Source organism: Micropterus salmoides, unplaced genomic scaffold (assembly GCF_014851395.1).
Source record: "Micropterus salmoides isolate LMB-PRFRI ecotype aquatic unplaced genomic scaffold, ASM1485139v1 Ms_hic_scaffold_16, whole genome shotgun sequence".
Taxonomy (NCBI): Eukaryota; Metazoa; Chordata; class Actinopteri; order Centrarchiformes; family Centrarchidae; genus Micropterus; species Micropterus salmoides.
Window position 1 is genome coordinate 3,369,046 of NW_024040707.1, and position 17,000 is coordinate 3,386,045.

General features: G+C 41.3%; 1 protein-coding gene across 1 annotated transcript in view; it reads right to left on the minus strand.

Moving 5' to 3' along the window:
* Positions 1-16,063: 16,063 nt before the first annotated feature.
* LOC119905065 (polymeric immunoglobulin receptor-like) overlaps positions 16,064-17,000 on the minus strand; it is a 3,369-nt gene continuing 2,432 nt past the window's right edge. Inside the window, exon 4 of the mRNA XM_038721774.1 lies at positions 16,064-16,073. Coding sequence (XP_038577702.1) covers positions 16,064-16,073 — 10 coding nt within the window. The remainder of the gene's footprint in view (positions 16,074-17,000) is intronic.

The window sequence follows — 17,000 nt, forward strand, 5'->3', positions numbered from 1 at the left end:
CAGCATTTACCAGTTACTCAATACGCCAGACTAAGGGTCATTTTGTAATGAAAGCCAAGAGAAGCCAGATTTCAACTTTTATTTGTCATTGTTATTTTAGTTCAATGAAGTCATTGTGTTTGTCATCCTTTATTTGTATTATGTTGGTGGGGCCAGCTCCAGATATTTTAGTTTCTTCAAATGAATGAAGCAGCACCCCTTTTGATTGTAATGGTCAACCTGTGTGGTGAAAGATGGTACTACATGTTTACATAAAATTTATACTAAAGTAAATTACTGATCTCCCACGTGGTAATGTATGCCATGCATTTGTTGATTTGTTTATTTATATGGTTTATTGCCCAAATGTAATTTATCTTGTGGATGTTTTGGGATTAAGCTGTATTTGTGATATTACAGACTGGTCATGCCCGGACAGAGTCGACCACGGCTTTAAAGAAATTCAGAATTCAGACTATTTCAAGACTGAAAATGTTAATTTATTTCAACAACAACATAAACATCACAAGCCTCGCTGTTCAGGCAAAAAATTAATATTCAATTTTATTGAATTATATTCTATATATATTATATATTAAATATTACTAACTCAACTTCTCCCCTTTCTGGTAGTCTTGTGCTTTCTCGTCCCTCTCCTCTCTCCTCCTATCACTTCCTGCAGGTTTTCTGGCTCTGGAGCTGTGGAGTCTGGATCTGTGGCTGCGAGTCACCTGCTGCCCCTGTTCCTGCTCGACCCTCTGCTGCAATTATTGTTACTATTCCTATTGTTATTATTGTAACCCCCCCCCACAACTGGTCGAGGCAGATGGCCGCCCACCCTGAGCCATGGTTCTGCTCAAGGTTTCTGCCTCTTACGTTTTTTACGATTGTTTACAAACAAAAATAAAAATTTCCACACAATTTGCTAAATTCTACTCCAATGAGCAAAACACCTCCACAGATTTGCACAAAGTTACACACAATGTCTGCTTCACCCTTTTTGCAAAACATTACATACAGTGATTTGTAAAACTCTACACACATTTTCACACCTTAGACACAGATAGGGATTGTGAGGTTACTTCCTTGTCATTACAAAGCCCCAGATTGCCAGTGACCACACTAATGAACAAATTGGATAATCACATCCAGCAGGTGTGGAAGCACACATGTGTTAATTTGAAAACGCAGCACTCAGGTGTGCTATAAAAGGCAGCAGGTGAGTTTGCTACTGTCGACAGGCTAACCAACCCTCCTGTGTCTGTATCCTCTATCCACCAGGGCCTGCAATTAATTTGCTTGCTTCTTCACAGACAAAATTCAAACAATTAGACAAGCAATCAGTGCCTCCATGTCAGTTACAGGATACGTCCTTTCCCTGTGTCCACTTAGTTTTTCTCGATTGTTTACACACATTTTCTGAAAGAATGCCTCATATTCTCAGAACTCTACACGCAAGTCAAAAAAGACACACACACAATGGGCAAAACCCCTCAATTCTCCTGCAAAATGAAACTTCAAAACAATGTTAGTTCTACTCAAAATGGTATATTGTTTTCAAATTACACACAAACCATCATATGAATAGACATTCATAAGAACCAGTTGAACACTGATGTGCTCAAAGTGTGTTGTAAAATATTTGAGAATATTGTTTTTATACTCAGAACACACAAATACACGGTAACAAATATATTTTATTTGTCCCACAAAAACAATGTACACAGTGTACATCCCATTCCCAACCAACACAAAGTTGCACATACACTACATACAAAACAGAAGAATTTATTGTACACAGTTACAGTAAAAAAAAACAAAAAAAACCTAAAAATAAATTATGCTGGATCCTCTCTTCTGTTGCGGTCTGGCCACAACACCTCATCCACATCACAAGCAATGTTTTCCCTGGCCAAGCAGCAGGGGAAATATCGCCTAGCATGGCGATTCCAGCCATGAAAAGCATCAGCTGCTATATCTCCACATGCATCCTCCATAGCTTGGAGAAGAGGTATAGGCGTTTGTCGATTTCGGTCATACACTTTCCATCTCCAGGCAGAACAAAATTCCTCAATAGGATTGAGGAATGGAGAATATGGAGGGAGATAAACAACTAAAAAGTGTGGGTGGGCAGTGAACCAGTTACGAACCAACTTTACGTTGTCCCAAATGACAACGTACCTGAGCTGCTCTGAGCCATCTACCTGATCTGGTGGAATGAGTGTGTTGTGTAGGGTGTCCAGGAATGTGATCAGATGGGCGGTGTTGTAGGGGCCAAGGGTAGCATGGTGATGGATGACGCCGTGGTGGGTACACTGTATACAGTGTTGAGAGTATGCATCAATTGTGGGACTCACTTGCACATAGTTATATTGCAATTCTTTGACTCTTTCTGAATTGCGTTCAAATGGCACCCTATAGACCTGCTTCATCCTGAGATGATTTCTGCGCAAGACACGGTCCAGTGTTGATAAGCTTACCCTATCAATATTTTGAAATATGTCATTGTTTTCTATTATTTTTCTTTGTATTTGCTGTAATGTTATGGCGTTTGTTTTCTAGGACCATGTTTATGATTTCAGTTTCCTGTTCAGGAGACAGAAGACGTTCCCGACCACCTTATGTTGGTAATCTTTCAGTCCTGCCAAACAAATAGTAAAATACTGTAAATAGAAAGTAGGAATACATTTCCTAAATACTTGAAACATACTTTACAGTATTTTTACAGTCCTGCAGAACAGTCCACAGGCAATACTGTACTACTGTACTCATTGAGTACTGTATTGATATGCAGTACTGCAATTTGCTAGTGAGAGTAGATTTCTTACCTATTCTCATTTCGGAAAGTCCGGATGATGGATGCTACAGTGTACCTGCTCAGATTTGGCTGTACTCTTTGCCCAGCCTCCCTCATTGTTAGACCATGGTTGACCACATGATCAACCAAAGTGGCTCGGATCTCATCAGAGATTACGGTCCTTGACTGTCCTCGTCCTCGTCCTCGTCCTCGTCCGGCTCTGCCCCTGTTTCCAATGTTGGCATCCACTGTGTGACGGGTGTTTGCCCTTGTGATGAGTCAGTGTGCATATTTGAATGGAAGTGTGTTCCTTGTGAAAACAAGATATTTTCTGCATGAAACTTGTGCCAAAAGCAGAGAATTGTGTGTAGTGTTTTGAAAAAAGTGTGTTTTAGAACTGCAATTTGAATTGTGCTTGTAGTTTAGCAGAATTGGTTCAGGGGGTTGGTGGATGAGTTACATGTTGTGGTCATTGTGTCTCAAGTACCAGAATTTGTGTGTAAACAATTGAGAAAAACTGTAAAAACAATTCATATAGTATGAGACAGTTTGATTCTATTAACCATAAAAACCTGGAGGACATAATACAACATTTGAAATCCTCCTCATGCTGCCTTGATATTTTGCCAACAGGTTTTTTCAAAAATGTGTCTAAATGCATGGCCTCAGATTTACTACAAATGTCAACATGTCTCTCCACTCCGTTTTTTTTCCCACAAGCCCTGAAAACTGCTGTCATTAAGCCACTCTTAAAAAAGAGCAATCTAGACAGTTCACTAATGAGCAATTATAGGCCCATATCAAATCTCCCATTTTTAAGTAAAATCATTGAAAAGGCTGTTTTTCACAGCTTAGTGCTTTTCTTGGCACTAAATAACTGTTTTGATGTCTTCCAGTCAGGTTTTGACCACCCACAGCACTGAGACGGCTCTTGTTAAGGTCTTCAATGCAATCCATTTAAACACTGACAGTGGCAGATTTCAGTCTTAGTATTATTGGATCTCAGTGCTGCATTCGCACGGTCGACCACACATATTACTAGACAGACTTGAAAACTGGGTTGGACTTTCTGGCACAGTACTAAACTGGTTTGAATCCTACTTAAAGGACAGGGACTACTTGTGTTTATAGGTAATCACACATCTGAGCTGACAAAAATTACATGTGGAGTTCTCCAAGGCTCCATTCTGGGGCCTCTTTTGTTTAAAATTACATGCTTCCACTGGCTCAGATTATGAAAAACAGCAATATTTACCATAATTATGCAGATGACACACAGATTTACATAACCATTTCACCAGGGGACTATGATCCCATACAAGTGAGTGACTGTATTGAGCAGGTCAACGATTGGATGTGCCAGAATTTTCTTCAATTAAACAAGGATAAACTGAAGTTATTGTTTTTGGAGCCAGGGAGGAACGATTGAAAGTCAGAGCTCGACTTCAATCTGTAATGTTAAGAACCACAAATCAAGCCAGAAATCTTGGTGTAGTCATGGACCTGAATTGGAGTAGCCACATAAGACAATTACAAAGTCAGCCTACTATCACCTGAAGAATATATCAAGGATTAAAGGACTTATGTCTCAGCAGGACCTGGAAAAGTTTATCCATGCATTTATCTTATGTCGACTTGACTACTGTAACAGTAACATTTCTGATCTTCTACTTTGTTATGAACCATCCAGACCTCTCAGGTCGTCTGAGGCAGGTATGCTTTCTGTCCCCAGAGTCAAAACTAACAAGGAGAAGCAGCGTTCAGTTATTATGCTCCATATATATTTGGAACAAACTCCCATAACTGCAGGTCTGCTGAAACTGTCAGTTCTTTTAAATTAAGAATGAAGACTTTTCTTTTTACCATTGCTTTTAATTAAATTTTAAGATTTTTGATTAATTAATACACTGCACTGTAACTTTTACTGTCCTGTTTTCTTTTTTTTTCTTTTTTGGCTTTATTGTATTTTATGTTGCTTTTAAACTTTTATATTTCCCTGTTGCTTTTATGTTTTATGTAAAGCACTTTGAATTACCTTGTTGTTGAAATGCTATACAAATAAACTTGCCTTGCCTTCACCTGTCTTCAACAAAAATGGAAGGAGCTAGAAGAAGAAGAACGAGTGAAAATGAGAGGGGAGCTCAAAGATAATGAAGGAGGTAGAGGAAGAGGAGAAGGAGGTAGAGGAGGGGCCCAGGAAGAGGAAAGGAGAAGAAGGAGATAGAGGAAGAGGAGAAGAGATAGAGGAAGAGGCCCAGGTAGAGGAAGAGGGGAAGAAGAGATATCTCATCAGAAATACTGTTGCGTCAGTAATTCGGACATTTCATCGAGAAAACAGGTAAGCTAACCACACAGTACATTGAAAACTGAAGCTTGCTGTACATCAATATTGTTTACTGTGACATTTGACAGTAGGCTGCATGTGTATTTTTTATATATTTTTTTACATAGGCTTGAGGGTTGAGGACACCAAGGTGGAAGGGGCCCTATGTTCACTCGTGCACAACAGGCCGCCATTGTGAACATGGTTTTGATCAATGTATCAGGCTGCAAGAAATCCAAGCCAATATCATCATGATGACATATTTTCAACATCCAACGAGTCTCTCTGTCACTTAGGTCGAATCCTCAGAAAAATCAAATATACATGAAGCAACTGTATCGGGTACCATTTGACAGAAATTCAGAGAGAGTGAAACATCTGCGCAATGAGTATGTGGAGGTATGTATTGTTCATCTTACTATGGTGTGGTATTGTGCACTGCTCAGAATGTTCTGGCACCACAAAAAAATACTGTGCGATAGATATTGAATAGCATCCTATTGTCTTTTACTGTGTTTCAGAGAGTCTTGCAAATAGATGCTGCAGAAATTCAACATGAATATCATATATGTGGATGAGGCTGGATTTAACCTTGCGAAAACAAGAAAAGAAATGTAATTGGACACCAATGTGCCAATGGCAGTGAGGGGGTAACATCACCCTTTACACAAAATGGGGTCCTCCACCACTATGCAAATCTGGGGCCCTATAATGCAAATCTTATACTTGCATTTCTTGACAGATTGCATGAGATTGTCACAGCATTAAACCAAGTGGACCAGATGCGGTAAATTGTTGTTTGGGACAATGTCTCATTCCATGGGCTGCTCTGGTCCAGAATTGGTTCCATGAGCACCCTGAAGTCTTATACCTTCCCATACTCCCCTTCCTGAATCCAATAGAAGAGTTTTTTCAGCATGGCGGTGGAAGGTGGCGACCTGCGGCCCTATGACCGTTTGGCCCTCATTCAGGCCATGGAGCAGGCCTGTGATCATATCGAAGCAGCTTCTGTGCAGGCGTGGGTTCGTCACACGAGGCGATTCTTCCAACGGTGCTTTGCCAATGAAGACATAGCCTGTGATGTGGACCAGCCAGACGGAGAGATGATGAATAGTTACAGTATTCTTGTTGTTTTTACAGTAGTTTTTCTTCAGAGTCAAAGTGTATGTACTTCATGCAGTAATTTTCATTTGTCTACAGATTTTATTTGTTTCATTGTTTGATTACTGTAACTGATTATGGCAAGAAATACTGTAGGTATTGAAATAAATACTCGAAATATTCCGTCTGCAGCATCAGTGTTGTGCAGTGCTTGGTAATGTTATAGTAGGCTTATTGTGTACATACTAATCATGAAAAATGTTGTGGGTTTGTCACTATTTTTTTTCATCTAAATTATCCCTTACATAACAATGTCTGGCCCAAAATCTAGCACATGCTATTTCCTAAAATTAGTTTTTTTACAAATGTGTTTTTTATTTATCACAGCAGTGTGAAACTGGCTACAATAGTGTCTGATCATTGAGGACTGTGTTGGTTAATGAAAACTAATAGCATTTTCACAAATATGTGTATATGTTTTGACTGAAGTGTCATTTTGCAAATAATCTAGGAATTATGCAAATTGAGTGTGGTGTTTGGATAATTGTGATTTATATTTTGAAAAAAAGAACCCGGTTTTCAAAATTGCGTGTAAACAATTGAAGGAAAAACTGTAAAGGAAGTTTTCCTTGCCCCTGTCTCCTAGTGCTGCTCTTAGTGGGAACTGTTGGGTTTCTGTAAATAGCATCATAGAGTACGGTCTAGACCTGCTCTTTATGAAAAGCGCTCAGAGATAACTGTTGTTGTGATTTGGCGCTAGATAAATAAAATTGAATTGAAAGACTCAGTTTGCAACTCCTTTAAGGTAATTTTTCCGACCTGCAGGATATAAACACTGTTTTCCGTCTGCGTTTATCAAACGTAATAAATAGTTGTATTTCACTCTAACATTGTTCTGTCACAGTCTGGACAGAAACCAAGACTAGCAGGACAGACAGAAAGACAGAGAGACAGATTCACTGCAGCTGCACATGAATTTTTGAGTTTGAAAAAAAAGAGAAGTTTGGGTATAGAGTGTCAGTGTGTTAACCAGAGCAAAGATTATCAGACAGAGGAAACCTTTTATAGTAACTCTGCTCTTGTAACTTTTGTTTTTTCTCTAACTTGAAGCAGCTTTGTGAGTTGTGCTGCACATATCAGTGCTGATAATGTTTCACATAAAACTGCTCTCTGATAGCACTGCCATTTTTAAGTCAGAACTCCACACACATACATGCACTTATGCTCAGTCTCACATCCAGAGACACTGAAGACTTGGCCGTTTTATGCAGTAATTGTTAATGTGTCAACCACAACACAGGTAATCACGAACAAGAAACCTCAGGTTCTCATTTTAGATGCTAGGTCAAGTAAGTCTCTTAATGATCTGAACATTTGTCTTTAAATTTGAACAGAACAAGGGTTCACAGAACTTTCTCTTTGCTTCCTTATTTTTGTAATGTATGATTTAATAATATTTTCAGTCAGCATATTGTGGCAAACTAACAGATACAGAAAGAGACATAGAGGAAGGAAATGTTCAATTAAAACCACTTCAGCTTCCTGACTGATCAGAGTTGAAAGAGTGAAGTGATAGAGGCAGTTCTCCTGCAGTTGAATGATTTGTCTCCATCAGGATCAAATTCAGAATGAATATCCACTGTGTTCTGTTCTTCTGCTTCTTCTCAGGTGAGGACTGATTACCTGACTGTCTCTTTAAAGCTGCAGCACACACGCGTGTTTTTCAGTTGCTGTGATCTTATTCAGATGTCTTGTTGTTCTCTGATGTTTTCTGTTACTAGTTTCTGCAGCAGCATTTTAAACTGAACTATATTCATATTCATTTTTGCTCATTTATGTAGTTCATGTTAGAAAGTAGGGAAATTGTGCAAATTAAAAAAAAAAAGTGCAAAAACGGCAACCACCAAACATCTGCTGTAGAATCAGTGAAAAGCTGAACTTTGCTAATGGCTGCCTCTTCATCTCATCTCATTCTCTCATCTTCACCTCTTCTGCTCACTTCATCTCTCTGTATTGTTCCTTGGACCTTCTGTCACCTCTTACACCACCCTCATTAACCTGCAGTCTGTTTTACAGTCAGCGTACAACACAGGAAGTACTGACCATCAGGGTCTCTGTTCATCTTTCCAGCAGCACTGTGTGGTGGAAACACTGGGCTCATCAGCACAAAAGTCGACATTTAACAGGAGCTGAGGGAGAAACTGGTACAATTAATTGCACGTGTCTCTGTCTGGAAGCAGGAAGTTCTTCTGTAAGAACGAATGTAAAGCAGAAGATATTCTGGTTAAAACAGATGATGTCAGAGCTCAGAGTGGCAGATACAGCATTGAATACAGAGATGGATCTTCTGGAAGAGGAATTGTGTCTGTGACCATCACAAATCTGATCAAGTCTGACTCAGGACGGTACAGGTGTGGTCTGGGCGGGACTTCAGTTCCAGAATCATTCAGGACTATGCGTCAGAGTTTCAGATGGTGAGTTTCTACTGAAAGTCATTAAACTGGATATATTTAGTAAATTGACATATTTAGTGATTTTTAGCTAAGGAAAAATATATTATTAAATATATTATTAGTAAATAGTAGTATGAATGTGAGTTATTTATATGTATGAACTCTCAATTTATTGATATTAGATCAAATGATTTCCCTTCTAGTCACAGCCTGTGGTTGAACTGGGGCAGCTCTCAGTGTGACTCTGTGGATCTGTGTTAATGTGAAGCAGGAAGTACTGTGATCTGAGCGTCTTACAGGAAGAACAGAAAGTAACTAATGATTGTTCATCTTTTCAGCAACTGGAATTTCTGGTTTTACCCGTTCAGATACTGAAGGAGAAAACGTCACAATTGGATGCAGCGATACTGTCTACGGGAAGCAGAAGTTCTTCTGTAAGGGCGATTGTAAAAAAGAAGAGGACATCATCATTGAAACAGATGGAACAGAACTCAGAGTGGCAGATACAGCATCGAATATTAGAAGGATCTGTATTTGGACTGTATGTGAGCATCACACAGGTGACCAAGTCAGACAGGACAGTACAGTGTGGTTACGGCAGAGCTCTGTCTCCAGATTCATACCGCACAGCTTCATCATTGTCATAGATGGTGAGTTTTTGTTTTATTGAATGTCATAAAAATGTGTCTTCATAACCCTACCTTATGTTCAGTGCATGTCAATTAAAAAAATGAAGTCCATGGTAAATGTGAATCAGAGAGGGTTAATGGTGTGCACCTTAAACCCTAACAGTAAATTTTAATGATCATATTTGCATTGAATGATCACTTATATGAATGGGAGATTGCATTAATACCTGTGTGTTGATCAGGAAGACTTCAAATCTCTCTCATCAGCATTTGTGTATGATTTATCCATCTATCAACGAGCAGCATCCAATCTCATCTCATCAGGACTTCCCTGTTTCAATATTGATTCAGTGGCTGATTATTTCATTGTGTTTTCATTGATCACTGCTCCGACCACTTCAAACCCAAACTGGACTCTTGGACCAACATCCGTCCCATCAGCCTCACACAAGCAACAACTCAGAGTTTGAGCTCCAGTTCAGGAAGTGTCACATCTTCAACAGCTTTCCCTGAAACCACCAACCAGCCAAAAGGTACAGTTCACAGTGTACTCTTAGTCCTCCTGCCAATCAGTGTCTATCTGCCAACTTCATCTTCAACAAAACAAATGTTCTTAAAACTTTAAATTAAGCATAAGATCTATTTTTCTTTCTCAGTCTCGCTTGTGATTTTGTGTTTCATTCTCATTTTGCCATTCCCTGTTTTTGGTAGAACTAAAAGGCAGAATTTGGGCCTTTCTCCTTTCCCAAATTTGTGCCTCCTAGATCCTCAACGCTCAACTCCTTGCATCGCATCATAGACCCTCCCACCCAAGATGCAAACTGGGAGGAGTTGAGGAAACAGGAATTTAATGAAATGAGACGTCCTTGCCTCAAAGCCCAGCCGTCATTTGAAATCGATGTCAGTTAAATATGACGTCTGATGATTCACAGCTGCTGTTTTGAGCCTGCCGCTGTGATTTCTGTCAGATGAGCAGATTAGCTGGTGGCTCTAATACAGTGTTCTTTGGCAGGAATGTTTATCGCATCTACCACATGTATTTGCATGAGAAAAAAACGAGACCAAGATGGGGAAAAAAAAGCTCTACTAATGATCAAAAACTTCACAGGGCACCTTATGTTCCCAGTAAAAGATAAAAAAAATCCCTTTTCCTCTCTCTCTCTTTCAGCCCTCTCCTGTGTCCCTCGTCCACATTACTTCTTGCCTCTGGTTGTGTGCCTGCCCTTGGTTTTTGTGCTGTTGGCTGTTTCTCTGCTGGTCATCTACAAATGGAAGACAAGGAGGAATACTGGTTTGAACACCAGAGGAAATGCAGGCAGCGTACACATGGAGGTAAAGAGCTTCTGTCTCTGTTTACATGGGTTTCAATGGTTAAGAATGAGAACTTTGGAGCAGAACAGTGTGGCTCTGTGGATGCAAATGTCAGTCTGTCAATTGGTCCACTGCTTTGGTCCAGACTTACATATCTTAACACATTAACAAACAATGACCTAGAAACAACAAATATCACACTGTTAGTCTTCTGCTGTATTTCAGGTTTAATGTGATTCCTGTTTTATTTTTAGTCAGTCATCTATGAGAACTGTCCTCCAGTGTCCACATGTGAAGACTCCATCTACCACACCCTCGATCCAGAGAACAGGACCAAACCTACATTTTAAGACAAGATACAAATGCAATGTTTGGATTTGAATCTTGGTTTCGTACTTTGCAGCTTATAAAGTGTTGCAAGGTTCCATTTTCTTCCTTTTTTGTTGACAAATATTATCTATTAATCATATTGTCACCTCTGATTATACAGAGCTGATCATTTGTCTCATGGTGTTCAGCAGTATATCCCTTGATTATTCTAAAATGTCCAATCTGTCTTCAGAAATGTAGGTGTTCTTGGTTTGTCGTTGTTATTTTAGTTTAATGAAGCCACTGTATTTGTTATCCTTTGTATTATTTGTTGGTTCCAGCTTTTCCAAGAATTTTATGTTCTTCAAATAGTAAAACAGCACCCCTCTTGATTGTAATGGCTGGAAATGTCAGTCAGCCTGTGTGGTGAAAGATGGTACTGCACCTTACATTAAAGAATGAAAAATACCACAGCATGCAACAACTTATTTCAAATCCTCCATCTTGGATGTCTAGTTTGTCTAGAATAATTACTAATGTCCCATTGTTGATGTGTATGCACATGTGGTGCATTTGTTGATTTGGTGATGTGGTTATTGCGCAAATGTATTATCTTGTGGATTCTCTTTATGGTTTGGGATTTAGCTGTGAAGTGTGATATTATAGACATTCAATTCAATTCAATTCAATTTTATTATATAGCGCCAAATCACAACAACAGTATCTCACAGCGCTTTTCATAAAAGAGCAGGTCTAGACCGTACTCTGTGATGATATTTACAGAAGCCCAACAGTTCCCACCAAGAGCAAGCACTAGGCGACAGAGGCAAGGAAAAACTTCCTTTTAAGAGGCAGAAACCTCGAGCAGAACCATGGCTCAGGGTGGGCGGCCATCTGCCTCGACCGGTTGGGGTGAGAGAGAGAGAGAGAGAGAAGAGAGAGAGAAAGAGAGAAAGAGAGAGAGAGAGAGAGAGAAGAGAGAGAGAGAGAGAGAGAGAGGGAGTAAGGAGAGAGAGGGGGAGGGAGGCAGCCTACACAATATACACACAGAGGTACAGACAGTAAAGGTAATGTTGCTATAAACTAAATGAAAAATGGTAAAGATTTATAATAGTGTTAATGGTAACCATCATAATGTTAATGATTATAAACAATAATAACAATAAGACTAGCAACAATAGTCGTTGCAGCAGAGGGTGTCGAGCAGGAACACGGGGGCAGCAGGTGACCCGCAGCCACAGATCCAGACTCCACAGCTCCAGAGCCAGAAAACCTGCAGGAAGTGATAGGAGGAGAGAGGAGAGACGAGAAAGCAAAACTACCAGAAAGGGGAGAAGTTGTGTTAGTAACATGCAATAATGGGATAAGGTTGCATACAGAGGGAGAGAAAGTAGAGGAGAGAGGAGCTCAGTGCATCATGGGAAATCCCCCGGCAGTCTAGGCCTATAGCAGCATAACTAAGGGATGGTTCAGGACTACCTGAGCCAGCCCTAACTATAAACTTTATCAAAGAGGAAAGTCTTAAGCCTACTCTTAAATGTGGAGATGGTGTCTGCCTCCTGAACCCAAACTGGAACCTGGTTCCACAGGAGAGGAGCTTGATAGCTGAACGCTCTGGCTCCTAGTCTACTTTTGGAGACTCTAGGAACCAAGTGCATTCTGGGAGCGCAGTGCTCTGGTGGGGTAGTAAGGTACTATGAGCTCTTTAAGATAAGATGATGCCTGACCATTAAGAGCTTTGTAGGTAAGAAGAATGATTTTAAATTCTATTCTGGATTTTACTGGAAGCCAATGCAAAGAAGCTAAAACAGGAGAAATGTGATCTCTTTTCCTGGTTCCTGTCAGAACACGTGCTGCAGCATTCTGGATCAGCTGAAGAGTCTTAATGGACTTTTCAAGCAGCCTGATAATAAGGAATTGCAGTAATCCAGCCTAGAAGTAACAAATGCATGGACTAGTTTTCTGCATCATTTTTAGACAGGATGTTCCTGATTTTCGCAATATTACGTAGGTGAAAAAAGGCGGTCCTTGAAATTTGCTTAATGTGGGACTTAAACGACATGTCCTGATCAAAGATAACTCCAAGATTCCTCACAGTGGTGCTGGAGGCCAAGGCGATGCCATCCAGGGAAACTATATCTTTAGATAATGCGTCACGGAGGTGCTTAGGCCCCAGAGCAATAACTTCAGTTTTATCTGTCTACACATAAACAAAATGGTGCTAAATAGCACTAATAGTGGCTCATAAATAGGGGGACCAGTTCTTTTAAGGTGCTTTATAGCACCTACCTTTAAAGGTGCTATATAATAATAATAATAATATAATCTTATCTGTAGCTGTAGCGCACTTTTCAAAAACAAGTTACAAACTGCTTTAACAAGTGTAAAGACAATAATACCCAAAAGGCATTAATACAAAAACAATACAAGATAAAAGCAAGAAAACATTGAAAAGACTAAAATACACATTAAGATAATATAAAATAAATAAAATAGAATAAAATAAAGTCAAATAAGATCGGGAAAAGCTCTCCTATAAAAGTGTATTTAAGAAGGGACTTAAAAGAGTTCACTGACTCAGCCGACCTGATTTCCTCGAGCAGGGTGTTCCAGAGCCTCGGGGCCCTGACAGCAAAGCTCTGTCCCCTTTAGTTTTCAGTCGAGACTCTGGAACAGACAACAGACCTCTGCCCGAGGATCTCAAGGTACGTGCTGGTGCGTATGGGACTAAAAGGTCAGAAATATAACAAGGCGAGAGGCCATGAAGAGCTTTAAAAGTGATCAATAGAATTTTAAAGTCAATTCTAAAACATACTGGGAGCCAGTAATGAAGCTAAAATAGGAGTAATGTGGTCATACTTGTTTGGTTAAAAGCCTGGCAGCTGAGTTCTGGACAGTTGGGTCGATCAATAGATTTTTGGGTTAAACAGGTGAAAAGGCTGTTGCAATAATCCAGGCGTGATGAGGAAGGCGTGTAAAATGGTCTCGGTGAATTTTTGGTGGTGGATCCAAACAAAATATACGCACAGGAAGAGGCCTGCAACGTAAAATGCCGTAGGCTTAAGCTAATAATGGTAAAGCAAGTTCTAGCATTTATAACCCCATCATCTAGGCTCAAGCTAAGTTTACTTTCTTTATGGAGGGGCAGGAGCCACCCCTGTAAAGGAAAGGGGTGCGCTGGAATTATTATATTTTTTTTTAATCCTGTCCTGCCCAGTAGCCTGGTTAGAGTATGATGAGCTGGATACCATATTGTGCCAGACAGATTTACTTTAACAAGAGAGTATTAATATACTCTTTGTGTTTTATTATTTATTTGATTATGTATTGATTTGTCACCAGGCCGGACAGGGGGGCAGACGTGGGGATGGGGGGGCACAAACAGACCGCACAGAGAACACCTGCAAGAGAAGGGGGATGGAAGGTGGGACAACAGGGAAACACCAATTGCAGAAAGCAACGAAACCTGCAATAAAACAGAGTTTGTGTGTGTGTGCGTGTGTGTGTACATAAGCCTGTTAAAGAATGTAGTGTTAGTGAGGTGGGACGCCACGACTGTGCCACACCGACCCTAGCAACAGGCAGGCAAGAACCCCAGTAGCCAACAGGGGTGGGAGAAATAAAAAAATACAAATATAAACAATAAAAATATGGCTCCCAGATGCACCGCGATGCAAACGGGAAGACCTCGACCAACCAACAGATGCGAGAATAATAAAATCAAAATGACCATCCAAATGCCAATTGACAACGCAATGCGACGGAACACAACCAGACCAGAGACTCCCACCCTAGTAGCCAGGGCACTCGCGACCCCCAAAGCGCAAAGGACCTCAGACCGCATGCTGGGGGAAGCTGCCCGCCTGAGGAAGAACAGCAGAAAGCCGTGCCGGAAAGCTCCCCGCCGCTAGGAGCGATAAACGTGGGAGAACCAGGCCAACAGTCCCCCAGCCCAGCCAGAGGCATCCCCCCCAGAGTGCAGGCAGAGCCAGCAGCCCCGAGCCCCGTAAACTGAGGCTGGTCTCGCCCTGAACGGGGGCCGAGTCCCCCAGTCGACCACCCCCAAGGAAGAGCCAAAACCCACCCAGACAACACCAGGTTATCGGAGCTGGCACAACCCCTCCCCACAAGAGAGCAGGTCCGGAGCGACAAGGACCCGCCCAGGGACACAACAGCCCAGACCCGAAGGTCCGCCCACATCCGGAGGCATTGCACTCAGAAGACTCCCACCCCTTGCCCTTCACTCCCTAGCAGTGACGCATCCATACACACACACACCCTGTCAAAAGCCCCTCAGCCCTAGGAAGTCAGCAGATGCACACCGCCAGGAATCCTCCGGCACCCACGACTCAACCCCATCACAATCCAGAGGGCTGTGACGCAACCACAAAACAACCATAGACACACCCCAAAGCACAATCCTTCCCCACACAGGATCCCGTACAACCACCAAGCATCCAATCCGGGGCATCAAAATCCAGAGGAGTCATCCCCCAACCCCCTGCAGCCAGGGGACCACAGACCCCCACCTACGGTTACACCGTGACCCACACCACACGTATAACCATCCTATAGAATGTGGGCGCAAGTATTTCCCAGAATTCCTTATAGAATTCAGCCGGAAACCATCTGTCAATACACAATCAATTACAACAAGTAGACAATAGTTATATTTCTTTCCTGAATGTGGATGATTAAATGTTTTTGTGTCATATGTGTTTGAACAATGTGAACATTTGCCTGTATCTATAGTTCCCATAAAGCTGTAGTTAAAGCCAATTAGTTCTCTATACATGGAACTTACAAAAAATCTCTGACATTTCTGCCTCTTAACTGTGATCGAAAGATCCAGAAATACATTTTTTATGACTGTGTACCATTGTGAAATGCGGAGTCTCCTATATTTCTCAACAGGGTTTTGTTGAAACAGTCTGTGAAAAGTGGTATTACTTAGTTGTCTCAAAGCCTTTGTATTTTGTATCACAACAGCTCTTCCTTTATCGTCTGATTTTATAACAATAGTAGAATTATCCTGTAGCTCAGGACCTTTATTTCAATTAAACTAGTGTTGTGGATTTGGCACAGATGGTGACCAGAAGCATGTGACAGCTGTGCCTGATTCCCTGGTGAATAGTGGGTCTTGTGAAGAAGTGTCTGTGGTTTACGTGGGTCTGGATGGGTTAGAAAGTGAGAGTTTAAGCGTAAGAGGAAAACGAGGCGAAAGAGGCGGAGCTGGTCTGTTTGATTCATTTGAGGTTAAATTTGAGGGTGTCTGAGGAGTGAACGGAAATGTTGGGAGAGGCTTGCGTGCCGGGCAGGACCATAGGTGCATGAGGCGGTGGTGAATTCCAAGCACCTTAAGAAACCGAAGCATGCAAGGAAGAATGTAGCGGGTCAAATGTATTGAGGGAGATAAGATGGATGGCAGATATTCTGATTTGAGGACTGAGTGGGCGTGGGTGATGAATCTGATTGAGGATACAATGTAGATGGGAGGAATTGACATGCCGAACGAGGTGGGGAAAGTTCTGAATGTACACCACCCTAAATAATACGATGAGAGGGTCTTGAGAGAGAGACTGTTGGTTATCGATAGTCATAGTGTGGAGACCAAGTGAAGAAGCTAAGGGTTCGAGTGAAGATCTTGGCTAAAAACTGAGGGACCGATGTTGGTGCAGAGGATTTGGAATTTCTGGAAAGAGAAGGGGCTAGGAAGTCAGCAATGGTGTTTTGGAAACCTGGAATGCGAGCTGCGAGGATGATGAATTGGTGCTGGGCTGAGATTAAGGTCAGTCTGCGGATGAACTTCATGATGTAGAATGATTGGGAGCGAGCTTGGTTTACGATGTCAACGCCAGTGTTGTTGTCTGTGTGTATCATCGAAATGGCTTTGGATCAAAGAACATGATTGTTCCTGAGGGCGTGTGGGCAGTTCTGGCGGCCACTCGGATGCGAACCATTTGCCTCCGTGGTGGCCGCTGAAAGTGGTGGAGGGGGCTCCATGGGTGTTTAACTTGATGTGTTTGTGTTGGGTCATGTAGTCATTGTAAGAGAAATAGATGCCTTTCTAAGAAGAAAGGAAGTCACCTCATGATCTC